General features: G+C 43.3%; 1 protein-coding gene across 5 annotated transcripts in view; it reads left to right on the forward strand.

Moving 5' to 3' along the window:
- KIF6 (kinesin family member 6) overlaps window positions 1-24623 on the forward strand; it is a 214631-nt gene that overhangs the window by 148768 nt on the left and 41240 nt on the right. For all 5 annotated transcript variants that reach the window (XR_013231806.1, XM_077341951.1, XM_077341917.1 and 2 more), the window contains one exon: window positions 21042-21092. Coding sequence is in view for 4 of the 5 variants with exons in the window: in XM_077341951.1 (XP_077198066.1) it covers window positions 21042-21092 (51 nt within the window). In the remaining variant the exon portion in view is untranslated. The remainder of the gene's footprint in view (window positions 1-21041; window positions 21093-24623) is intronic.

Genomic DNA, 24623 nt, shown 5'->3' on the forward strand with positions numbered 1-24623 from the left:
GTTCTCCATCTTTGGAAACAGAGGCTAAATAGCCATCTGACGGAGAGGCTGATTCTGTGAAGGCTTAAGGGGGTGGCAGATTATAGTAGCTGACCGATTGGGATATGAGGGATATGACCCAGGAGGTCCCTTCCAACTCTATTATTCTATGATTCCAAGTATTTTGTCTGGATTTTCCTCCTGAACCAGAAAAATTAGACCACTTGAATGATATAAGCAGTGGTCCCCAACCTGCGGGCCGCGGCCCGGCGCCGGGCCGCAAAGGCCATGGCGCCTGGCCGCGGCTCCCCCCCCCCCCCCCCCGCAGTAAAAAACTTCCCAGGCCGCAATCTTGGGAAGACTTCTTGGGAATTGGTTAATCCCTTTTTGAGCACTATTTTCCAAGGATGGCAAAATTCTTATTTGCCAGGTTTAATCAGTTTGTTCTTCAGACATGCAAGAAGCTGTTGAGCAAAACTAGAGGTCGTAATCAAATGTAACAGTGCTGTTTCTGCTTGGTTACGGATAAGCCAATAGAAGATAAATATAGACAACACTATAATGGTTATGATCTAAATATCTTGTAACCAGGAATGTTTGTGCACATTCATGTGTGCTGACATAGAGATATACATGAAATTCAGTTCTCATGGCCTCTAAGGTTTTCAGGTGTTTCTGAGCCTATTGTTATATTATAATACAAGATTTACAACATTAATCAGGAATATTTTTACCAACTCTACCTCCTGATAATTGCCCTCCCAGTTTGGTGTAGTGGTTAGGAGTGTGGACTTCTAATCTGGCATGCCGGGTTCAATTCTGCACTCCCTGACATGCAGCCAGCTGGGTGACCTTGGGCTCACCACAGCACTGATAAAGCTGTTCTGACCGAGCAGTGATATCAGGGCTCTCTCAGCTTCACCCATCTCACAGGGTGTCTGTTGTGGGGTAAGGAAAGGGAAGGTGACTGTAAGCCACTTTCAGCCTCCTTCAGGTAGAGAAAAGTGGCATATAAGAACCAACTCTTCTTCTTCTTTTAGATTCAGAACTAGAATATTGTTATGCCATGTGTTGTGTAACATTCCCTTAAAAGCTGAGACTGCTATGGGTGTAGAAAATAGTGATGTAGAAGGAGCAATTCAGTATACCAACATCTTGGAGGGATCAGTTTCAAAGTTTTGGTGATCTAGGCCCCTCCTATCTGTGGGACCGCCTATCATACCCCTACAGGGTTCTTAGGTCTGCAGATATGAACTTGTTGGAGGTCTCTGGCCTGAAAGAGGTTTTGCTGGCCTTGACCAAGGCCTTTTCAGTCCTGGCCCTGATCTGGTGGAATGAGTTCCCAGGAGAGCTGAGTGCCCTGATGGAGCTTTCTCAATTCTGCAGGGCCTGCAAGATGGAGCTTTTCTGCCAGGTCTTTGGTTAAGGCTGGTTTGACCTGGGCCCCTCACTGGCTAGCCAGGTCATCGGGTACCTCTGTAATTGTCCCTGAGGCACTGTACCATCATATGGTCTGTTATATCGGGGAGGGGGAATTTTTGCTGCCTGCAGGGGTGGATTTTTATAGGAATTTTATTATTGTTTTAGGGGGGGTTAAATGTATATTTAAGATTGTAACCTGCTATGAGCCATGTTATGGGAGTGGAGGGATATAAATAAAATAATACATAAGTAAGTAGCAATAGATTTCCAAATTTCATAATCTTTTACCATAATGCCAGTATTGTAACTGCTTCAGTGAATCAAGAGCTCAGACCAGGACAGAACTTGACCAAATGTTCAGAAAGAGAACTTTAAAATAAACTAAGCTGTTCTGTTACTGTTGAGCTAGTGATAAAATATATAAGCTTACATAGAATGGGAACAGAAGGCATTTGTATTTGTACATGTAAGGTTTAGTAAAGATTTCCAGTGCATTACTTTAATGTGATGTTTACACCACTAACTGGTATAGTGCAAGAAGGGTGAGGTGTGTGTATGCACACACACACACACACACACACACACACATGGTACAATTTTAAACATCATTACTCATTGTCATAATGTGTTGCATTAATAGTACCTATAGTAGTAAAGAAATAAAGTTGTCACCTCAGTGTCTAAAAATGTTACTGTGTATTATTCTACAAGATTGTTTTTAACCTAGCTATGATAGATTCCAGGCCTTTTGTGAGTGAAAATCACAGTAAATGGATTTTTGTGAATATTGTGAAATCATTGATAGAATAATTGACAGAGGTGTGGTTCCCTTTCATAGTCTTTTACATTGGTTCTTCCTCATATATCAACTTCAAGACTACAGTACGCTACCTCTGTCTCAACTCTTTCTCCTCATCACCTCTTATTCCACTTTTCTGCACGTTCATCTCTACTTCAGCCCCATTTGATCCACTATTGACTTCATTCTCATTCTTACTCATATGCACAAAAAGAAAGATTTTGAGGTCATAGATTTGGAATGAATATGTCATGGTGTGTTCACCTGCTATTCATATCCTGTTTGAGGTTTGCTAGCCTCTAGTCTTTTTATCTACGTGGCATGTGAAACAGCAGAAAAATTATTTTTTTATTAAAATCTGTGAGTGGTAGTAATATCTTTGTGGAGATATTGATGTGAACTCAAATGAAAGCATGATATGAAATGAAGGAAAATAAGATAGGATCATGAAAATAAGATGCAGCTGTACTGGTAGAAAAGACAATGGATAGAAAGGTGAAATAAAATTGATGGATTGAAAGTTCTGCATGTTGAATCCCAATAACAAAGCATGGAAATTTTGGAGGGAAATTATATAATGGCTCTGAGAAAATTGAATATTTATGTGAATGAAGCTTTACATTCATCATCCATCTTGTTGTGCATACCCATATTGGGTTTGCACACATGCAGGCCACTCGTAACGTTCCCTCGCTAAAAGTTCTAAAAGAGGGCACCCACCCCCATCCACGTATGTACAGGTTTTTCCTGCCAGTCGTGTCACCTGACTACAGGGCGGAGCACCTAACCACCTCAGCTCTCTTTTTGCCACTGCAATTAGTGGACATTCTAGTTTGTGCTCCATCTTTCAATTTTTCCTAACAGTGATGTTTCTACTGGGGCATCAGCGATGTCATCCAAAGCAATCTTTAAGAAGTATGTTCAGTGTAATACTAAGAGTCCAATGAACATGGCCAGTGCCTGATTTGTCTTGGCGAGGCCTATGCTATGGGCACTTGTGCCATATGTCAGAAGTTTACACCAATGGTGTGCTCTGACAGAGTGCCTAGTCTTGTGCCATATGCCAAACATTTATGCCAAAGGTGTGCTCTGACAGAGTGTCTAGTCTCAAGGCATCTCTTTGGGAGAAGACCCTCTTAGTGGCACCTCCTACTAAGTCTTAGTCTAAACTAACCCCATATAGGTTGGTTCCGAAACCCCTCTCAGTTCAGATCAGGCCTGCCTTTAGTTCAGTTTGATGGCCTCTTCAAGCACTGTGAATAAGGCTCCTAAGACAGTGATCTCCAACCCCCAGTCCAGGTACCGGTACCGGTCTGTGGATCAGTTGGTACTGGGCTGCGGCTCTGTCTAAGAAGTTAGGTGCTTCAGCCCACCAACGTCAACCCAACTTTGCAGAAGACCAGGTCACAAAGCTCTCCTTCTCCATTTCTGCTCTGACTAGGACTCCCTCATCTCATGTCCAGGAGTGCCTTATTCCCAGGGCAGCCCACACAATTATGTGGCAAAGAGGTTCCTGCCCGCTGCTTTCAGCGACCACGGCAAAAAGAAACAGAGGCCAGCTTGCTCCCCCGACTTCTCATCCATTTGCCCAATCAGAGGAGCCGTAGCGGCTGCCAGCTAAGCCCGCCCCTCCAGCGCCATCCTCTAGTAGACTAACACTCCCACCCCGGGCCTCAGTACAATTTTCAAGCGTTGACCGATCCCCGGTGATAAGAAGGTTGGGGACCACTGTCCTAAGACACTCATGGCATGGCCTCAGTGTGTGACCAGATGGTCAGCTACACCTGCTGGTACTTATGGGGAGCAGCATTCAGCATCAGAACCACCTCCCAAAAATCCTTGCTAATCCAAACATAAAGATAAGACTTGTTTTCCCCGTTCATCCTCTCTGGGCCATAAATACCATCCTTTGGAACTGGTACCTCCCTGCAAGACCCCGCCACTCTGGGAGTCAGCCAGACATTTGAGTTCCTTCCCTCCGCTCCCCTCCCAGCAGTATCAATATAACCAGGTTAGTCAAAGGCAACCAATTTTTCCTGCTCGTATCATGGATTCCAACATTCAGTGGCTCCTCCAACACATTATCCTTCTTGTACAAGCCAGTTTTTGCTTCTGAGGAAAAAAACAACTCAGCAGCAACATCTGAACCAGCATTCCTTTGGGTGGGAGTACTAACTTTTACAGTCCAGCACTCCTGTGTTGCCAGTATTTTGGGACCGGTTGACATTGTTCAGGAACACTTTGTTCCAAATCACCCAGGATTCTTGGGTTCGTTCAATTATCGTTTCTGGTTTTAAGTTCAAGTTTGACATGCAACTGTTATGTTCTGTAGAGGTCTCCACCCTTGATAACCCCTTCCCTGAGTTGGCTGTCCAGCTCACAGACCTTTTGGCAAAAGGGGCCGTGGAGCCCATTCCTGAGGATTTTGAGTCAAAAGGTTTTTTTTCCTAAGGTTTGCTGGTGGACAAAAATGATGGTGGGATGTATCCTATTCTTGATATATGAAGTTTAAATAAATATTTGCATGTTTCAAAGTTCCGCATGGCTTCCTTGGGGTAATTGAATCCTTGCCTCTGATTTCTTGGTTTGTTGTCCTTGACCTCAAGGATACTTATTTCTGTATAGCGATCCATAAGTCCCATAGAAAGTTTCTCCATTTTCACTATGGCATGGGTATTTACCAGTATACTGTTCTCCCCTTTGGGCTAGCAACAGCTCCGTAGGTCTTTACAAATTTTATGGTGCAGCTGGTTGCCTTGGATTCAAGGCCTAACCATCTATTCTTATTTAGAAGATTGGCTCCTGGTAGCAAATTTAACTGATGAGCTGACCACCAAGGTTCATCTTTCCCTATCGCTCTGTGACCAATTGGAGTTGGTGGTCAACAGAGAGAAGTCCCATCTTACCCTCTCGCAACGAATAAATTTTATTGGCGTCCTGCTCAACTCCAGGCTGGGTTGTTTGTTTCTACCAGTTTCTAGATTAGGAGCGCTACAGGCCTTGGTCCATTCCATACAACAGAACTGGTGGCAACCCTTATGGAACAGTAATGCTTATGGCCTCAACTATGGTAGTAGTGCCTCATGCCAGGTAGTGTTCTCAGTTTCATCTCCCAGGAGGTGGTCCTCCCCTCCTTTTTCCCTGACCCTCAATCCCAGGGGGAGAAAGCATGACACCCTCTTGATGAGAATAGCCATTATTTATTATCTGGACAGAACCAAGGATTTAAGAAAATCTCTATCGTTTTTCATTTGCTAATGGCGTCCCCTCCAGGTGGGGCTTGGAGATCTCCTGAAATTACTGCTCATCTCCAGACTATAAAGATCAGCTCCCGAGGCAAAAATGGCTACTTTGGAGGGGTGACTCTGTAGCATTGTATCCCACTGAGGTTTAGGGATGCCAGCCTCCAGGTGGAGTCTGAGTATCCTCTGAAAGTACACCTCATCTCCAGGCAGTTAGGCTGAAGGGAAAGCTCTTCCCCCTCACATGTGCCCTTTCAAAAGGAATACATATGGCCACAGACATCCCTTAGCTAGCACAGTCTGTTGTTTGGCTGGTTATGCCTGCCCTCCTGAAGCTTGAGGCCTACTGCTGAAGTGACTTTTCTCAAGCTTGGCCTGGTAAAGAAAAATCAGTATTTGCCTGGAAGTTCCTATGAAATCAAAGGCATAAGTGGTCCAGAACTTCAAGTGGCATTAACTTTACAGGAAAGTACACAGTAAGACTTGGGGGGGAACTATGTGATCCACTTTTTTTAAGCAAGGACATGGCCTTGCAGACAACAACAGGGACTGCAGTTGCCAGCAGTAGACCCGAGTTACAGTAATAAAGTCTGAAGTTTACCATTGCATAGATCACGGTGTCTAGGTGCTCCAGGGCCAGATAGGGTCCTAGTGGCCTAGCCTGTTGAAGATGGGAAAATGCCTGCTGTGACCTTTGAGCCACTATGTGAGAAATTCTGTTTGGAGTTCAGTGCAAGAAAATGTAGCTACATTTCAAAGTTTGAAACTCTAAAGCTGAATTTCATTAGTTTATTAATTCTGAACAAGAGCTGTTTAATTAAAGGAGCTCTGTTCTTGGGCTCATGCACTTGGCAGGCTTCCCCCTGCCAAGCAGTAAATAAATACAAAAATAGGATTAAGAATAAAAGAAACACTTTACTGGTGTTATACAGTTAACAGTAGACTCTAACGCAGAATTACATCGTTCTAAATCTATTGCACTGTTAATGCTTTCCAAACTAAGATGACTTTCAGCGTCTGGTTTCACTTGGTGGACCAGAATAATATGCCTGTAACTGATATAACTGCTACTTGGGGAAGTCCTCCATAGACGGAGATGACATTGTCATGTTTCATGTGTGTCTCCTTGAAAATATTCTCAAGTGGTGGTGGCTGGGTGTAGTCAGGGGAAGATGAAACTACTGCTGGCATCCCAAGTGAATGTTGTCTGCTGATGGTGCCTACGACAAGAGAAAGCAATTGTGCAATTCAAAGAGATTCCATCAGCAACATGAGAAAATGTAAGCAGCAGTTTGGCTTTCATTTTTTTAGTGATTTATCAAATAGTTTTTATATCGAGGGACTCAAGATATGTATTGGAGATAGTTTCTGTATATTTATATTATAGTGCTCTATTTTCCACTCATTGGTACCACCATGAAGAATCAGGTCCTGAATTCTGAATTTTTAAAAGGCCTTTCTAAACAGGACCTAAGACAGTTATTTTGTAGCAGTGACCTATGATCAGATCTGAGTAGCATTCACAAAATTGCTGCAGTAAAATGCAATGGCTGGTGTTTTCCAACTTGATTAAACTTTATATCATGTGGGATTAGCACTGTCAGCACAGCTGTTTCTGAATATTACAGTAGGAAAACAGTCTATAGCACAATAAACTCTTGTACTCTGTCCATCATTACAGAACCACAGCTAAGAGAGGGTCTAGGCTTAAAAAATATTGCTGCTATTCCTGACGTAATGAAAGGACTTAAAATTGATGTGCATAGTGACATTAAATGTCTCCATTTTAGGCAAGGGTTTTCTTCAAATTGTAATTATTTTAGAAGCCATCTTGGAATCCAGTTCACTGGAATACTTAAGAATTAGAAGCAACTGATTATTTTCCTATACAGACCTCCTTCTACATGATATTGAAAGCTCTTATTGTCAACTAGACACCAGCCAGATGACCACACTTTCAATTGATCCCCACCCGAGGCCAACACATTCAATACCTGCGATTGACGGGGTGGGAAGAGCCCTGAAGGAGAAATCCTCTCATATTAAGATTGCCACCCCTCCTCCCTGCCCCGCGAACTTAGACTGATGGACAGAGAATCCAACAGGTGCTAGTTTTTTTTTTAAGGGTAACTGTTTTGCCCTCCTTGACCCAGGTTTCGCTCACACTTGCGAGAGCCATTCTGTTCTGCAAAATAAGTATGCAGGACAGAGGTTTTATTGACTTGGCATGATGTATAAAAGCAGCAAACTGGGAGTGGCTGCATGGAAGCAATACGTTTGTTGGGTTTTGTCCTCACAGCCTGTGTTCTGGATTGTCTCTGCCCTGGCCTATGCACTAAAACTCTGCTTTTGGATTTCCCTTCAGACTTGAGGCAGTGAGTGTGGTCTGGACTTTGGAAATATATTTTGATTATCGCTTATGGCTATAAATTACTTCTGTTCTCCTGCTGTGTGCCTTTAATCAGGACAATTCCACTGGCAATGAGCATGCTTGGTCCTCATCCAACTATTTAGAAGAAGAGGAGATGGAGGGTTTTGTACCATGCTTTTTACTACCTGAAGGAGTTTGAAGTGGCTTGCAATCGCCTACCCTTCCTCTTCCCATAGCAGATGCCCTGTGTGGTAGGTGAAGTTGAGATTGCTCTGAGAGAACTGTGTATGGCCCAAGGTCACCCAGCTGGCTGCATGCAGAAGAGTGTGGAATCAAACCTGCTTCTCCAGATTAGAGTCTGCCATTCTTAACCACTAAACTAAACTAACAGTAGTTATATATGAGTGCTAAGATGGCTACAGTTTCTGTTGTTCCTCAGCAGACTGATAATCATGGACATATAAGTGATGAGGGTAGCCTTACCACATGGAAAAGGGAGTGGAATCTGCTTGCTGTTTTTTAAAATAGTCAGAAAATGTTTGTTTTACTGCTGGTAATAGAAAACACATGCTGTCCAAATCAAAGTAGACCTTTAAAAAATAAGAAAATGCTTATGGGATGACAGGACATTACTATGAAGGAAGCAAGGTAGTCCTACATGATTTTATTTTAAGGTACTTGAGTGCTTATATGGACCACAGTCTGCACTGCTTAAAATCCATATAAGCAGTCACATAGTGGACTTTGAAGAATCCATTCACACATTACATTTTTAGAGGTACATGTATAATTTTTAAAAAATGCAATGCAATTAGGAAAAACTTTAAACTGCTTTGATAGAATGGTTGTAAACAGTGTAATGATTTATTCCCACTCTATAACTTACATCATTCTTTGGAAATAAATAATAAAAATGCAAAAAGAAATCAGTCATATCTTGACTAATCTGGTGTCCCTAAGACTCGCCTGCAGCCTCAACATGAATATGCAATTAATTTAAAGGACAGTGAACCCCTAGACATATGGCATTGTGGGTTTTGTTGTTGTCTTTAACTGTGGCCAGTTCTATATTTAACTCAAGGACAAACAGATGGGATAAACAAGTAAAGGCCAATATCCAGATGCTGCGTTTCTAATCTTCAACATTATTGACAAATGCAAAACTTTTGAACCATTAAACAGGAAATTGATTAGCCTGTGGTTCAGTTGCCTACACTCTGGCAAAGCCGTAATGATCCTGATATATTGGGAAATAGTGGATCTTCTAGACATTGTATTAAGCAAGGGTGGAATTGGATGGGCTGGGTGGACTGCATTTTTAATAGCTTTCCCTTATAGCGTGACATGTCTCCATAAAAAGTAAGTTTTTGAATTTTGGCTAGGAATGTTGGCAGGGAATGTAGATAACAGCTGCCATGACTCGGTTATAGCATAAGGGAACCAAAGATAGTATGACAGTGTATAACTCTTGCCATGTCTTATTATCAGTAACATGGGTAGGTGTCACCTGGATGTGGCCTGGCCCTCTGGCAAGTTTTGAATTCCTTGTGAACATTGATTGTTTCTGGTCTAGTAGTAAAGAAGTATGGAATGGAATATAAAATTTCACAATTGCACTTGATTTTATGTTCTTGTTGTATCTTGATACTAAGTGGGTGTAGAATAAACCGCTGCATTGCTCCATGATGCACAGCTCTCCCTTGCACAGTGGTCTCTCATTCCATGCAGGGATATCTCAAAACATTCAGCCTCCATACACACCCCAAACTATTTTGTCACCTGCACCAATGCCTCTCACTTCTTCTTACTTCCAGAGTCCAGGGTTGTAGCACTCAAGTGATGGCCTGGGTTGCTTAGTGCTAAACTGACTCTGATTATTGTTAGAGCCCAGTATTCCAAGCATGCACATACCCTGCTAAATCAGAAGGTGCACTGCCGCAGAAGTCTAGTATAACAAAGATTATTTATATCACTGGCAATTTTAATACATCTCATTTTGGCAAATAGGCATGGCTTGCAATCAAAGGTGGACTTCTATGAATGAACCAGTTTGGTGTAGCAGTTAGGAGTGTGGACTTCTAATCTAGCGAGCTGGGTTTGATTCCCTGCTCCCCCACATTCAGTCAGCTGGGTGACCTTGGACTTGCCACAACACTGATAAAGCTGTTCTGATCGAGCAGTAATCTCAGTGCTCTCTCAGCCTCACCTACCTCACAGGGACTGTTTATGCACTGAGAACTTCACTGACCCAGCTCTCATGCAGGAGCACAAATCGGGGGTGGATGAGGCACACCGGGCCAAATGCTCCCCCGTGTTGGTGCAAGAAGAGGTGGGGCAACCTGCCATGACTAAAACTCCAGCCTGCAGCCTGGCATGAAACCTCCACTGCATAAACGGTTAGGGTGTCTGTTGTGGCGAGAGGAAAGTGAAGGGGAATGTAAGCTGCTTTGAGACTCCTTTGGATAGAGAAAAGCGGCATATAAGAACCAACTCTTCTTCTTCAACCAGTAATATTTGGGAGTGGAGTATAAATGAAATATGGAGAGGAGTATAAATGTTTCTGTTGGGCCCATTATGCACAGCCGCCGAAACGGCGATTTTGGGTCACATGGAAAACGCGGAGGGGGAAGACACAACGCACACCGGTTATGCACGGGGCGGGGCGCAACGGTGGCAAAACCCAGAGTAACCGATTATGCACGCGCCGATCCGGGCGCCGCTTCTGGTTGCGCCCCGGTCACCCGGAAGCTGCGCTTTCTTCCGCGTTTCGCTAATGCGGCTTTTTCGGCGGCATGCACCGAAGCAGCGGCCGGTTGCAGCCGGCACCGTGCGTTATCAGTGATTTTAGTCGCCGCCATTCCACCCCGAATGTGCACTAAAACCCCCGTGCATAATGGGTCCTACAGAGTTAATATTTTCCTGCATAGGAGTAACTGCTGGCCATGTTTTATGCTGTTTTTGACTCCAGAAGTTAAAAGATGGAACAGAGAGATTTTATCAAAACAGTTGGTATTGTTGAAAAATACTAAAAATGTTTACTTCATACAAGTTTTCTGAAGTAATTATAGAAATCTCTAATTAGCTTAATCAATCTATTATATTTATGGACAAAACTACTATTTACCTTAAATAGCTATATAATACGTGCTGGTAGTAGTAAACAAAGTGCTTATTTGAGCATGCTTTTTATAGTTAAGAATTAGCTACTTTTTCTGCCTAAGAAGACATGTGGGACCAATATGGAACACAACCTTATCTGTTTATTTATCTGAGACTTCAGTCCACATGGTGCTGTTAAGTAGTTATAGCCTGTGAAATAATAAGATTTTACAGGTATGTACAGTTGATTTGAACATTTACATATATCATTTTTCCTATTTGTTATAGGAGTACTTCAACAGTTCCATGTCTTATTTTGAGCAGATAGGAAATGATAACAGTGTGACATTGTGGGGAGGATTGCCAGGGATACTTCTGCTTCCTTCTGATTTCCATTGTCATCTACATCCACCATAGCATCCTACTCTGTTTTTCTGAATAATCAAAGCTGAGGGAGAGTACAAGAGACTACAAGATGCAAGGTCATTCCAGTCCCCCATTCAAGAGCCCAGAAATCAGTCAAGCACATTTGTCTAATCCAAGAGGTCAAGGTTTTAAGACAAAGATGTGTCAGCATATAGCTATGTTGCATCCATACTCTAAAGCAGTAGTCCCCAACCTTTTTATCACCGGGGATCGGTCAACGCTTGACAATTTTACGGAGGTCTGGGGGGGGGCTAGTCTTTTGCCGAGGGACGTCGCCACTGCCTGAGCCCCTGCTCCACTTGCTTTCCCACCGGCGCCCCTGACTTCCCACCGCCCGCTGGGGGGTGCTGCCAGCAGCAGCTGTGCAGTGCCACGCCGAGGGGGAACCCCAGCCATGGCAGCCGGTGGAGAGCACCAAAGGTGAGCCGATGGCAGAGTAGCAGGGCAGTCCCCGAGGAGGAGGATGAGAAGCTGCGGCCCAGTATCGACTGATCTACGGACCGGTACAGGTCCCAGGACTGGGGGTTGGGGACCACTGCCCAAAAGCATCCCTCAAGATGATTTATAGTTAAATGCCACCTATTCAGACTTCACCTTGCAGTGAATCAGGATTTCTATCAGCAGGTAGCTGACATCTAACCATGAGCTGAGCACTTCTTTTCACCTGTAGCTCAGGTCTCAGCCTTCATCTTTTGCCTCTAATGCTACAGGTGATCCAGGAGGGATGAAAACAGACAGGTGGCTTTTGTCTGCTGTATCAGAGCAGAGGTGGGGAGGCAGGGGAGGGGGGGTGACTCTGTGCAAGCTCTCAGCTGTAAGTCTTGACATGCTTGCACCTGTACCACTTGTTTCTTGGCCTCTGTTGCATCTTGTGCGTCTGTATCCCCCATCCAGTAGGCATGCTTTTCATTTTTCTGACCCAGATGCAGAACTTTACACTTATCTTTATTAAATTGCATCTTGTTCTCATTTGCCCATTTTTCCATTGTGTTCAGATCTCGTTGAACTCTGTCTCTATCTTCCGGAGTATTTGCCAGTCCTCCCAATTTGGTATCATCTGCAAACTTGATGAGTAGTCCCTCCACCCCTTCATCTAGATCATTAATAAATATGTTAAAAAGTACCGGGCCGAGCACCGAACCCTGAGGTACCCCGCTACTCACCTCTCTCCAGTCTGATGAAACACCATTGACAACAACTCTTTGAGTGCGGTTCTCTAACCAATTCCCTATCCACCTAACGATCTGAAAATCCAGATTGCAGTCCTTCAACTTATCCATCAGAACATCATGGGGAACCTTGTCAAAAGCTTTACTAAAATCCAAGTAAATGACATCAACCGAATTTCCCCGATCCAGCAAACCTGTTACTTGGTCAAAAAAGGAAACTAGGTTGGTCTGGCAGGACCTGTTGGAGACAAATCCATGCTGACTTCCTTGGATCACCAAATTGTCCTCCAGTTAGAATTGCCCTCATAGTTAGAAGTTATAGTTATTGTTCTGGGAGTTAAAATTGTTAACATTGTTCTTGTTCTTAGTTGTTTGCCTTCTTTTGCACCATTCTGTTTTCGTTCGTATCGGTGGCAATGACGTCACGCGAGGCGCAATCAGAGGGTTTTTCCTCTGATGACAACCCTCCAGCCCCTTTTGTTCCTGATGTGACTGCGGGCGCGGCCAACAGTGGTCCATTTCGGGCTGTCAATGTTGCAGGGCAACGAGTGGCAATGAGCACAGGGACGCGCTACCCACTAAAAAGCCACGTGGCACTGCCAAGGCTTCTTCTTCTGTGAGGAAAGAGGCACCTTTGGAAAAGGCGGCTGGCAGCCATTTTGATGATCACGTGCTTGTCGCGATGCGCCAGATAAGTGCTGATGCCGTCCCAGGGTGTAGTTCCCAGGAGGGGATTAGGACTGGCAATACTGCTTCTTTGCCCCCAGAATTTTTTAGCTTGTTCAAAGCAGCCATGAAGGAAGAAATTGAAAATTATCATAAAGAAAGCACAATAGAAGATTACAGGGATCGATCTGATTCCAGAGGGCAAACGGATGAGGCTCCTTCTTGGCCCACAAAGGCGGCACGAAAAAGTCCCAGACTCAGTTCAGACAGGTCTCACTCCTCTGATGAGAATGTCTTAGAGTCCCTTAGATCTAAAGACAATATTGCGTTTTTGACGGATGAGGAGGAGGTAGAACCTATAAATGTTTCAAGTCAATCTGAATGTTTCTTTAAGGGGGAGGATGTGCATTTCATGTTAAACAAGGCCTTAGGGGCCCTAGCCCTAAATGAGTCTGTTTCAGAGGAGGACCAATCTGATGTTAAGCAGAGACCAAAGGGTCCCAGAGGAAAAGGGGAATATTTCCCAAAGCTTGGCCCAAATCAGGAAATTTTTCCCATGCCAGAAATTTTTGAAATTTTTGAAATTTTGAAATTTTTGAAACTATGATTCTAAGAAATACACTGATCACAGTAGACTACACAGTATTAGTCAATGGTTAAGAGATAGAGTTATACTAGATCCAGCATTACTATTGGAAAAACAAGTATATACAGCTGCAAAAACACTTTCTTCCAACTTTGTTTAGCCTGAAAGATAGCTTTACCTTCAATCAGTATATCATGTCACTTGGATCTACACCATGGTGACATCAAGACTAGGCTATTGTAAGGATCTGCTGGTAAAGTCAAGTTAGGGGCTGTAGTTAATACAGAATGCCTTACATTAATACAGTAATAGTTAATACAGAATGTTCAGAATCAAGGTATCACCTTCGCACAATACTGGTAATGTATAAATATGTGTAGAAACTACATATTTACCCAGTGGGAAGTTGACCTGAATGTTAGATTCCCCTCCCCAGTTAAAATATTACACACATTTATTTCCTTATATACTTGTAACTTCAATTTGAATTTAAGACAGTTCCCTATTTTATTGATAATTAAGATAATCCCCTCTTTTAGTATTATTATTAATTAATGGGATTTTTTTTAAACGTAGTCTTCCTTTACAGTATACAACACACTTCATACTGTAAAGGTATGCCTGGTAATTATAGTTTATATTGGTTAGATAGCTTTATGGTAAAAAAAATACAGCCTCCTACCTCCGAAGAGTGCTGGATGTATGTGTGTATTGCTAATCATCCATAGCAATGACTGTATGGATTTGTACTGCATGCCTTGCTTCTATGTAACAGAAGACCAGTTTTGGGCTTTTGGGAAACATGTTGGTTAGCCTTTGTGGTTAGGCAAAAGTATCTATTAACATTCTTCAGATGCACTACTGGCCAAAGGTGTAACCTTTAGTTTGACCTAGTGGTTGAACATCATACTTAAAGAGATCATTAATCTACCTGATTTATGGAAAACCTCTGTCAACACTTGTTACAAAGAAAAATACTGGGTACAGTCTACAAGCAACATGTCCTTCAAAGCATAATTGAAATAAATGAGGCTATACAACCCTGAAATCTGTTGGATGAATCAAGAGAAATATGTCACCAGGAAGTTGACAGAGATGAAGAGAATAAAGGAACAAACCAGATCCTTTTCTATTATGAAGTTGAAAGGGAGAATAAAATAAATACACAGACAACCACAGCAAACTCTAGCTCTGTGCTGATGCTCTTTCAGTGCATAGAGGAAGGAGGAATAGGATTACATTCATAAGAAGAGCCCTGCTGGATCAGAGCATCTCATCAAAAATCCTGTCTCACACAGCAGCCAACCAGTTCTAGAGATTCAACAACAAGGCATAGAGGCCAAGGCCTTCAACTGATATTGTCTTCTCACACTGGCATTCAGAAGTTAGTAAACTGACACTGACACTGTTAGTAAACTGACACTGAATGTGGATAATCACTTTAATCTCCAAGGCTGGTAGCCATTGATAGACCTATCCTTCAGGAATTTGTCTAATCCAGCCTTTCTCAATCTTTTTACCATTCAAGAAATCCTGGAAATGATGTCAGCAGGCTAAACCTTCCTACCAGACCCCAGAAGTCATATGCCACCAGAAGTGACATCACCAAGCCACTCCCAAAACACAGGAAATGATAGCATAGAAATATTTTCAGATGATTTGTGAACAGAGGTATATGCACTCTAAGCTGGCTACCAGTTTGCTCTTCTTCACCAAAGGAACCCAGTAGTGGGAGCCGGGGCAGGCCTATACCACTCCATCACCCCCACACCCATCCCATAGCCATAGCAGGGCTATGCCTCTCCTTCAACTCCACCCCTACAACTCCAGAAACAGTGTCAAAGCAGACCTAGGCCACGCCATTCCCCTCCCCTCTGCTTGCAGTTAAGTTAAAATGAGAAAACTTACCTGATAAAGCCCAAATTGGGACTATTGTAGAATGTCAAGTAGGACTTCTAACCTCCTTTCCATCAAGGCTGTAAAAGGGAATTATTTTGGTGAGTTTGCAGTGAGTCTGACTGAACAAAAAAGGGAACTTAACTCATTGTGAATGGAGTGATTTATATAGTTTTTAAATGCAATTTTAAATGAATTTTATAGTGCTTCTAATGCTCAATCTTTTATGTTTTATACTTTCGTTAATATAATATTGTATAGTTTCTATTTACTTTTGTTATTTGCCTAGGGACCTGAGCTGTTAGAATAAAGGTGGAATTATAAATATTTTAATTAAATACAGCTTTCATATCCTTTAAAAATTAGATTTATTCTGGTTCAGAATTCAGACATTCCTTTTATTTGTTATTTTATATTTTCCTTCTAACTTAAGACACTCCATATGGACACAGGACATACTTTTGGTTTAATTTACTGGGATTAATAATACATATATATGCATACATTTTAGCTCAGAACATATGGTGTCCTGTTCCAAATAGCTGTCTGTTCAATTTTTCCATTCTAAATTTTTCAGTTCTATGACTTTAAAAACTATATCTACATAAAAGTTTTTTAAAGACCATATTTTTTTGTACTTAGCCCTTCATGTATTAGAGCAATTCTTCTGCCATCAAAACAGTAGCTGCTTCCCAAATCAGTTTCATCCTGTTCTTGTCCCATGCTGAAAAAACATTGTGGCTCTCACATCTTCCCATGTGCTAAATATTCCTTACCCCACTCCTAACTTCTGCCTGTTTTCATCCTCTCTTTTTTCTTCTTGTAGAGATTCTTGTGAAATTATTCCCATGTGTACATTCTTATGAAATATGTTCATTCTCATGTAATACATAGGATAAAAATATGTTCTGGCCAACTATTCCTTTTCAGGAGGGCAGCTCTAGTTAAAATCTATCCTGGAACCCTTGCACTCTCAATTTATCATCAGTTTCCCCCAGGAAGCTGGAAACTAATGTGGGTCTTCCAGCACTAACAAAAATGATTTAAAATGGAATTACCAAAGAACATTTGTGACCTCTATAATGGTACGAATATTTCTCATCTAGCAAGAATCCAGTGTGACGTTCCAGTATGAAAGCACCCAAAAATTGCTTTGAGTTCTTTGAAAGACCTAAGGTATCTTAATGTTTTCAAGACATGCATACTGGCTGAAGTTTAGGATTTTGTTTTATTTTCCATAAAGTTCATTCTAAGCAACAAATTGTGATGTCTCAAATAAGAAGGCAGAATTCAGATATATCACAGTATATCACAGTAAAAACTGAGGAAAACCGGGCTCCAATCCTATTTATTTCTGGGCATGCATATCTTGCTTCTTCCTTTCCTCATTACTTCTCTTGGCAAGAATTATAATTAAACTAACCCAGTCATTTATGGTGCACAAATGCAGGGACTGTATTAAACTGAAATATTCCAGATAATCCAGGCACCTGTATTTATACATAGTAGCAAGTAACCAAAGTCACTATAAGGAAGGAAGGGAGGTGTAAGCCAGGTAAATGAGGGAAGCAAAAAGCTGAGTTTTTGCACCTTTTTTTCCTCAACACAAGTGATGTCTGGTTGCATTTTTAGCATGTTAAATCAGGGCCACAAATGGAAACACTGTGACAACTGATGTGTGTTGGGCAGAAAACAAAAACCTGAGATCCATATTCTTTAGCCCTGAGCACTTATTTAGGAGTAGGTGATGCTGCCATCAGATTGGAGTAATGTAGAAACAGCACTTTTATAAACTGGTGCTGTCACGTGGGTGGTGTATATTTAGCTGCTCCAACTTTGGCTGTGATGATTACTCAAGAATAGACTGTCTCATCATGAAAATCAATGTCCCTGCATTTTTGTCACTGATGGGGAAGCAGTAATTCAAACAAACTGTATATGAAACACTCTTAGCTTTCATGTGAAGACTCTAGGAAGTGGCACGTTGATCTGGGTGGAACCTGCGACAAGAAATGGTGAAATAGATTAAAAGTTGCACTGACTTCTCATGCTGTTTTCAGTGACAGAATATATAAAATGTTCTCCATATTAAGCACTGAAAGTTTTAACGCTTAATCACATCAGATATTTGCAACTGTCATTAACAAAATGATATAGGGAAACTAGTTTAACATGAAAGCAGCAAGATGGAATCCTTGACTAATAGGCATTTCCCCTTTACCAGTTTTATGCATGAATGTATTATTATTATTATTATTATTATTATTATTATTATTATTATTATTATTATTATTATTATTATTTACATTTCTAGCCTGCCACTCCCACAAAGCTCGTGGCGGGTTACAAAATATAGATACATAAAATCCCCAATAAAATTACCCTTAAAAATTTATAAAATCCCATACTCTACAAAATCCAAGATGTACCGCAATGAAAAACTGACTAAAGAGCACCCCCTACTATCACCTACAGGGTAGACATGGGAGAATGACTCAAGCTGCCAACTGATGGTCCAGAAGAGGGGTCAGATCTTCCTTAGTGCGCCAGCCTCAACCATGGACCTGGCAGAAGAGCTCCGTCTTGCAAGTCCTGAGGAACGCTGAAAGCTCCCGCAGGGTCCATAGCTCTTCAGGAACTCATTCCACCAGGTAGGGGCCAGGACCGAAAAGGTCCTGGCCCTGGTTGAGGCCAAGCGTGCCTCCCTGGGACTGGGTACAGTCAACAAATTTGCACCCACAGAGCATAAGACTCTGTGGGGGGCATAGGGAGAAAGGTGGTCCCTCAGGTATGTGGGACCTAGACAGCATAGGGCCTTAAAGGTAAGCACCAAAATCTTGAACCGGATCTGGGCAGCAGCCAGCAACCAATGCAGCTGCCTCAACACAGGCTGAATATGGGCCCTCCAAGATGTTCCCGTGAGGACCCTAGCAGCTGCATTCTGTACCAGCTGTAACTTCCAGATCAGGCCCAGAGGCAGGCCCACATAGAGCAAGTACAGAAATCTATTCTGGAGGTGACTGTCGCATGGATCATTGTGGCCAGGTGGTCGGGAGACAGGTAGGGCGCTAGTAGCTGAGCCTGGTGAAGATGGAAAAAAGCCTGGCTCACTACTCTCCTGACCTAGACCTCCAGTGATAATGAGGCATCCAAGGTCACACCCAGGTTCCTGGCCTGGGACATGGTGACCAGTTGCATCTCTGTCAAGGTGGGCAGACGCACTTCCTGATCTGCCCCCCTACCATCCAGGCAAAGGACCTCCGTCTTGGAGGGGGGTTGAGTTTCAGCCAACGCCGCTCGAGCCACCAAGCCTGTTTGGCTTGCAAAGTTTTATGATGCGTGTGATTTAGGATACTGCAGGATAATTCATTTCCATGACTGTAATTATGATCCTATCTTAGGACTTAATTTTCTGAGTGGGGTGCTAAACAAAAAGTTTTAGGTTTATCAAATATGTAAGATACATCTTTATGCGCCCTCTGGCCCAGCTGGTATGGAGTTCTGGGCTGGGTTGTCATCAATATGCAGATGACAGTTCTATCTCCACATGGACGGACAGCCAGGATCCCCCCTGGATGCATTCGCCAAATGTTTGGAAGCCGTTGCTGGATGGTTAGAGCAGAATCACCTGAAACTCAATCCCACCAAGATGAAGGTCTTGTAGTTGGGTAAGAAGGAGGCAGACCAGGAAGCACATTTACCCATCCTGGCCAGGGCACAACTGACCACCACACCCCAGGCCAGGAATCTGGGAGTTTCTTTGGATGCCATGGAAGCACAGATCACTAAGGTAGCCCACCAGGCATTTTTCCACCCTTGCCAGACACAGCTGCTGGTGCTCTACCTGTCTCCTAAGCACCTGACCACAGTGATCCATGTGATGGTCACCTCCAGAACTGACTTTTGTAACCCGCTCTACACGGGCCTGCCCATGCCCCTGACCCAAAAATTACAACTGGTGCAGAATACGGTTGCAAGGGTCTTCACTGGAACATCTTGGAGGGCCCATATTCAGCCAGTGCTGAGACAGCTGCATTGGCTGCCAGTTAAAGCCTGGATCCAGTTCAAGGTTTTGGTTTTAACCTTTAAAGCCCTTTGCGATCTGAGACCCATATATCTGAGGGATTACCTGTGGCCCTATGCCCCCTGCAGGGCCTTGTGTTCTGTGGGCAGTAATTTGCTGGTGATTCCAGGCCCCAGGGAAGTTTGGTTGACCTCGATCCTGATCCCAACCTGGTGGAATGAGCTCCCAGATGAGCTGAGGGCCCTGGGTATCTATGGGACCACTTGTCTACCTATGCTCCCCACAGGGCACTCCACACTTTCTGCTGGCTGTCCCAGACCCCCAGGACATTTGCCTGGCCTCAACCAGAGCCAGGGCTTTTTCGGCCCTGGCCCCAGCCTGGTGGAATGAGCTCCTGGAAGAACTAAGGGCCCTGCCAAAGTTATCAGCTTTCCACAGGGCCTGCAAGATGGAGATCTTCTGCCAGGCATATGGTTGAGGCCGGGCTAAGATCCCAGAGTTACCATCAGGGGATCTCCTAGAACTAGCGAGATCAGGACCCTTGCTCCTAAGGAAAGAGTTCTGGGCTGCTACCTCGACGTGGGGAGGGAGGGAGATGGGGAGATGGGGTATTAACTCTAATGAATAGTCATCTTTTAATGTGTTGGGAGATTTTAAGGGTTATGCTGTTTTTATTCTTTATTGTAAACTGCCGCGAGTGGTGTTATATAAGTTGGAATATAAATAAATAAATAAATAAATAAATAAATAAATAAATAAATAAATAAATAAATAAATAGCCCTGCTCTGGACATGCTCCAGGTTCTCTACATCTTTCTTTAGTTGCAGTGCCCAAAACTGAACACAGAACTCCAAGTGAGGTCTAACCAGAGCAGAGGAAAGTGGTAATATCACCTCACGTGATCTGGACATTATGCTTCTTTTAATGAAGCCCAATATCCTGTTTGCCTTTTTAGCTACTGAGTCACACTGCCGGCTCATGTTAGGTGTCTGTTCTACTCAGACCCCCAGATTCTGTTCACACATACTACTGCCAAGACATCCCATGGTGATGCATTTGATTTTTTCCTATGTAAATGAAGAACTTTACATTTATCACTATTGAAAGTCATATTATTCATTTTAGCCCAGTTTTCTAGCCTGTCAAGATCATCTTGCATTTTGATTCTGTCTTCTGGTGTGTTTGCTACCCCTCCCAGTTTAGTGTCATCAGCAAATTAGTCTATTGATAGGGAACACGCCCTCTATGTTAACTGCCTATGCCAGGAATTTAAAATATGGTAGGTTATTAGAATCCTTACTACTGCCTAAATGGTGATGAGTTCTTTAACCTGCTATATTTCGGTGTGTTTTTTTGTACAGACCATTTGAAAGGAGAGATAACCCAGAGGCACATGCAAAAAGCAGCTCAAGGTAAGTGCCTTTCTAGGCAAGGCTTTTCTTCCACATAAAGATGTGGAACCAGCCATGTTCACCTTCCCTGTGTCTCACAGTAGTGAATAGTCTTCATGTTACTCAAGGGTTGTGCAGCAGAATTTTTATCAGAGCTCTCTTGAGAGCCATAAAGTCATCAAGACAGTCATGAAAAAAAAAACTGCTTGGTAACAAGACTAATCAGGGCTGTGCAGAAATCCAAATACACAATGAAACATATAATTTCAATTTGCAATCTTGGTGGTAACATTTTCCAGCTGACTTTTTTATTTAAAACTTTTCTCTCTACAGAGATACGTCACGTTAGATATTGAATAATGAGGATCTATTTCCCTTGATGAACCATTTTTGGATGTGGTTTTTCTAATTTAATGACTTTCATACTTTATTCATTTCTGGGAACTGATTTACACAATTGCCTTTTCTTGCATGCACAACTGATTAGACACATGTTTGTCATTGACAATAGTGCTGGGACAAATTACCAAAAGTGTACCGCAGCGGACAAGGTATACTTTGATACAGAATGTGGCTGCATGGGTCCTCACTAGATCATCTTGGAGGGCCCATGTCTAGCCATTGCTGAGACATTGCATTGGTTTCCGGTTTGATTCTGGATCAAGTTTATGATCTTGGATTTGATCTTTAAGGCCTGGATCCTACCTATCTGCAGGATCGCCTATGCTCCCCACAGGGCACTTCACTCTGTGGGTATGAATCTGTTGATTGTCCCGGACCCTCGGGAAGCATGTCCAGCGTCAACCAGGACCAGGGCTTCTTCGGTCCTGGCCCCCACCTGGTGGAATGAGCTCACAGAAGAGCTAAGGGGGTCTATTGAAGCTCTCTGGGTTCCATAGGGCCTGCAAACAGAGCTCTTCTGCCAGGCTTTTGACTGAGGCCAGGCCGAATACCAGCCTAATAAGAGCAGGTCCTCCCCCATCTTTGTGAAATCTGGAATCCCCTGGGGCCAATTATCGCCCCCTTGATTAACATCTTTTAAGATACCACAACTGGGTATTGATGAGCTGAGGAATAAGGGTCTAGTAAAGGATAGTTATTGTCGCCAGCTATGCTATTTTATTCCACCTTCTTTTCTGTATTGTTATTTTGTCAGCAAGATGACATAAGCCTTGCCGTCTTATGGGGACAGTGTTTTATTGCTATCCTTTATTGTAAACCGCCACGAGCTGGCTGGTTCAGGAGTGGGGGTAAAGGTAAAGGTATCCCCTGTCCAAGCACCGACTCTTGGGGTGACTCTTGGGGTGACGCCCTCTAGCATTATCTTGGCAGATTCAATACAGGGTGGTTTGCCATTCCCTTCCTCAGTCATTACTTTTTTACCACCCAGCAAGCTGGGTACTCATTTTACTGACCTCGGAAGAATGGAAGGCTGAGTCAACCTTGAGATCAAACTCACAGCCTTTTGGCTGCCTTACCACCCTGTGCCACAAGAGGCTCTTGGAATGGGGGTATAGAAATCTAATAAACAAATAATATGGCCCCATTCTTAGGTTCAAGGTGCAGAACCCAACTTTAAATTGTATCACAGTTAATACAGGGTTTCTAAACCACTGGTGAAAATAATTAATTCACCTAACTTATGAACCTTATTAGTGTCATTTCTCTGGCACAATACTCCTAGTATTGGGTTGGCCTTTGACCTTCACTCACAATCATTTCCTGGGCCTTGTACAAAGATGAAAACTGATGTGAAGAATTAGTATGACATTTTAGCAGAGCTAGTTATCTGCCCAAGTGATCCAAACATCCACTTAGAATACTCCAAATAGAAACGGATGCTGATATAGGAGGTCTTATATCTGAGTCTTGGTCCAGAGTTATGTAAAATAGCTAGCCCAGACTCACACTTAGATTACTTTCAAGCTATTGAATATTTGGTGGTGTTTTTTGTTTTTGTTGCAGGTGAAAGTGACTCATTTCAAGGCAAGAGACATTCAGAGGTGGCTTGCCATTGCTTGCTTCTGTATAGTAACTCTATAGTAACCTTGGTATTCCTTAGTGGTTTCCCATCCAAACACTGACCATGGCCAGCCTTGCTTAGTTTTCAAGATCAAGCTATTCTAGGCCATCCTGGCCATCCTTGGGAATATAGGGAATTATATAGGGAATTATAATTCACTAAATCTAGTCCATACTAGTCAGTGCTGACCACCAGGAGGTAGAACAAGTAAGATGTCTACTTCCTGTAAATCAGACACCTTTACAAAGGGCTGCCAAGAGCTACTTAAGGTCCCTATTAAGAAGCAAAGGAAAAAATATAGAAAAGGATATGCAAAGAGTGAGAAAACTGAAATAAGCCCCACTGACATTAGGAGAATTTAATGCTTGATTAAGGTAGCCAGACAGTCCCACATTTGGGGCATTTGCCCCACATCCTGCGGTGTTTTCTAATTTCCCCTGCATTCCGTGGCGTTCTGCAATTTTTTTAAAAAAATTAAATTTAAAAATGATGTTTAAATTTTTTTTTGGCCCAGCAGACAGCCCAGCAGGCAGCCCAGACTCAGGAGGCCCCAGCACAGGTGCCTGAGCTTCGGGGCGGGGCTTCCTGGCCAGCTCTGCTGCCGCCTGCTCGGGCGGCTCTTCCTGGGCCGCTGCCACCCTGAAGCCAGTCAGGGAGTGGGGGGGAGGGAGGAGGGACGGCCTTTCTGCTGCCGCCACCACTGCCTCCGCCATCACCATCGCCCAGCCACAGCCCTTCTGAGGCCAGTTGGGGAGGGAGGGGAGAGGGGGGAGAGGTTGCCCAGCCGGGGTTGCCAGGATACGACGTGCGTGTGAAGGTGCCCTAGTCCCGAAGTTTTTGAGAAGGACGATTGAAATTCAGGCAGGAGCCCAGAATCCCGGGCTCTTGGGTAGCATTTTGGACGGCAATTAAGTGGCAGGGTCGCTGCGCGTACTTCAGGATTTTTCATGGCCTCCCCGAGGAGACGAGTGTTGGCTTGTATCACTATCCTCTGGTTCCCCAAGACCAGGGGGCTGCGTTAGCGAATTCTCCCTCTGTGGTCCTGCTTGTACTGGGCAGGAGCCTCACAAGAGGCTCCTTATAAGCCTGTGGGGTGTCGCTTTAATGACCCGCTAATCACAGTACACCAAGGCTTTCTCTCCTTTCTCTATCCTTGTTTCCAGCACAGATAGGCCAGGAGACACTGCAGGTAGGTTACCACTGCATTCTCATTAAAAATGGGAGGGTCAGTTTCATTGCTGCTGCTGCTGACGTAGACTTTATTTCCTTTGATTGTTGTGCATGAAGAGGAGATAACCCGAGATAACCCGCCTTGTGGCCCCAGATTTATGGTCACTTTATGCTTGATTACTGCCTACATTATGGCAGTTAGTTCCCTAAGCTAATTCTGTACAAAGTGTTTTCTTTTTCTTCCAGACCTTATCAGATAGGCCTGAATCTACTACCAGTCAACTTCATTAGGTGATCCTGAATCCTGATTTAACATCCCACATTACAGTATATGTACAATCTGCAGATTATACTCACAT

This window comes from Paroedura picta, chromosome 1 (genome assembly GCF_049243985.1).
Source record: "Paroedura picta isolate Pp20150507F chromosome 1, Ppicta_v3.0, whole genome shotgun sequence".
NCBI lineage: Eukaryota > Metazoa > Chordata > Lepidosauria > Squamata > Gekkonidae > Paroedura > Paroedura picta.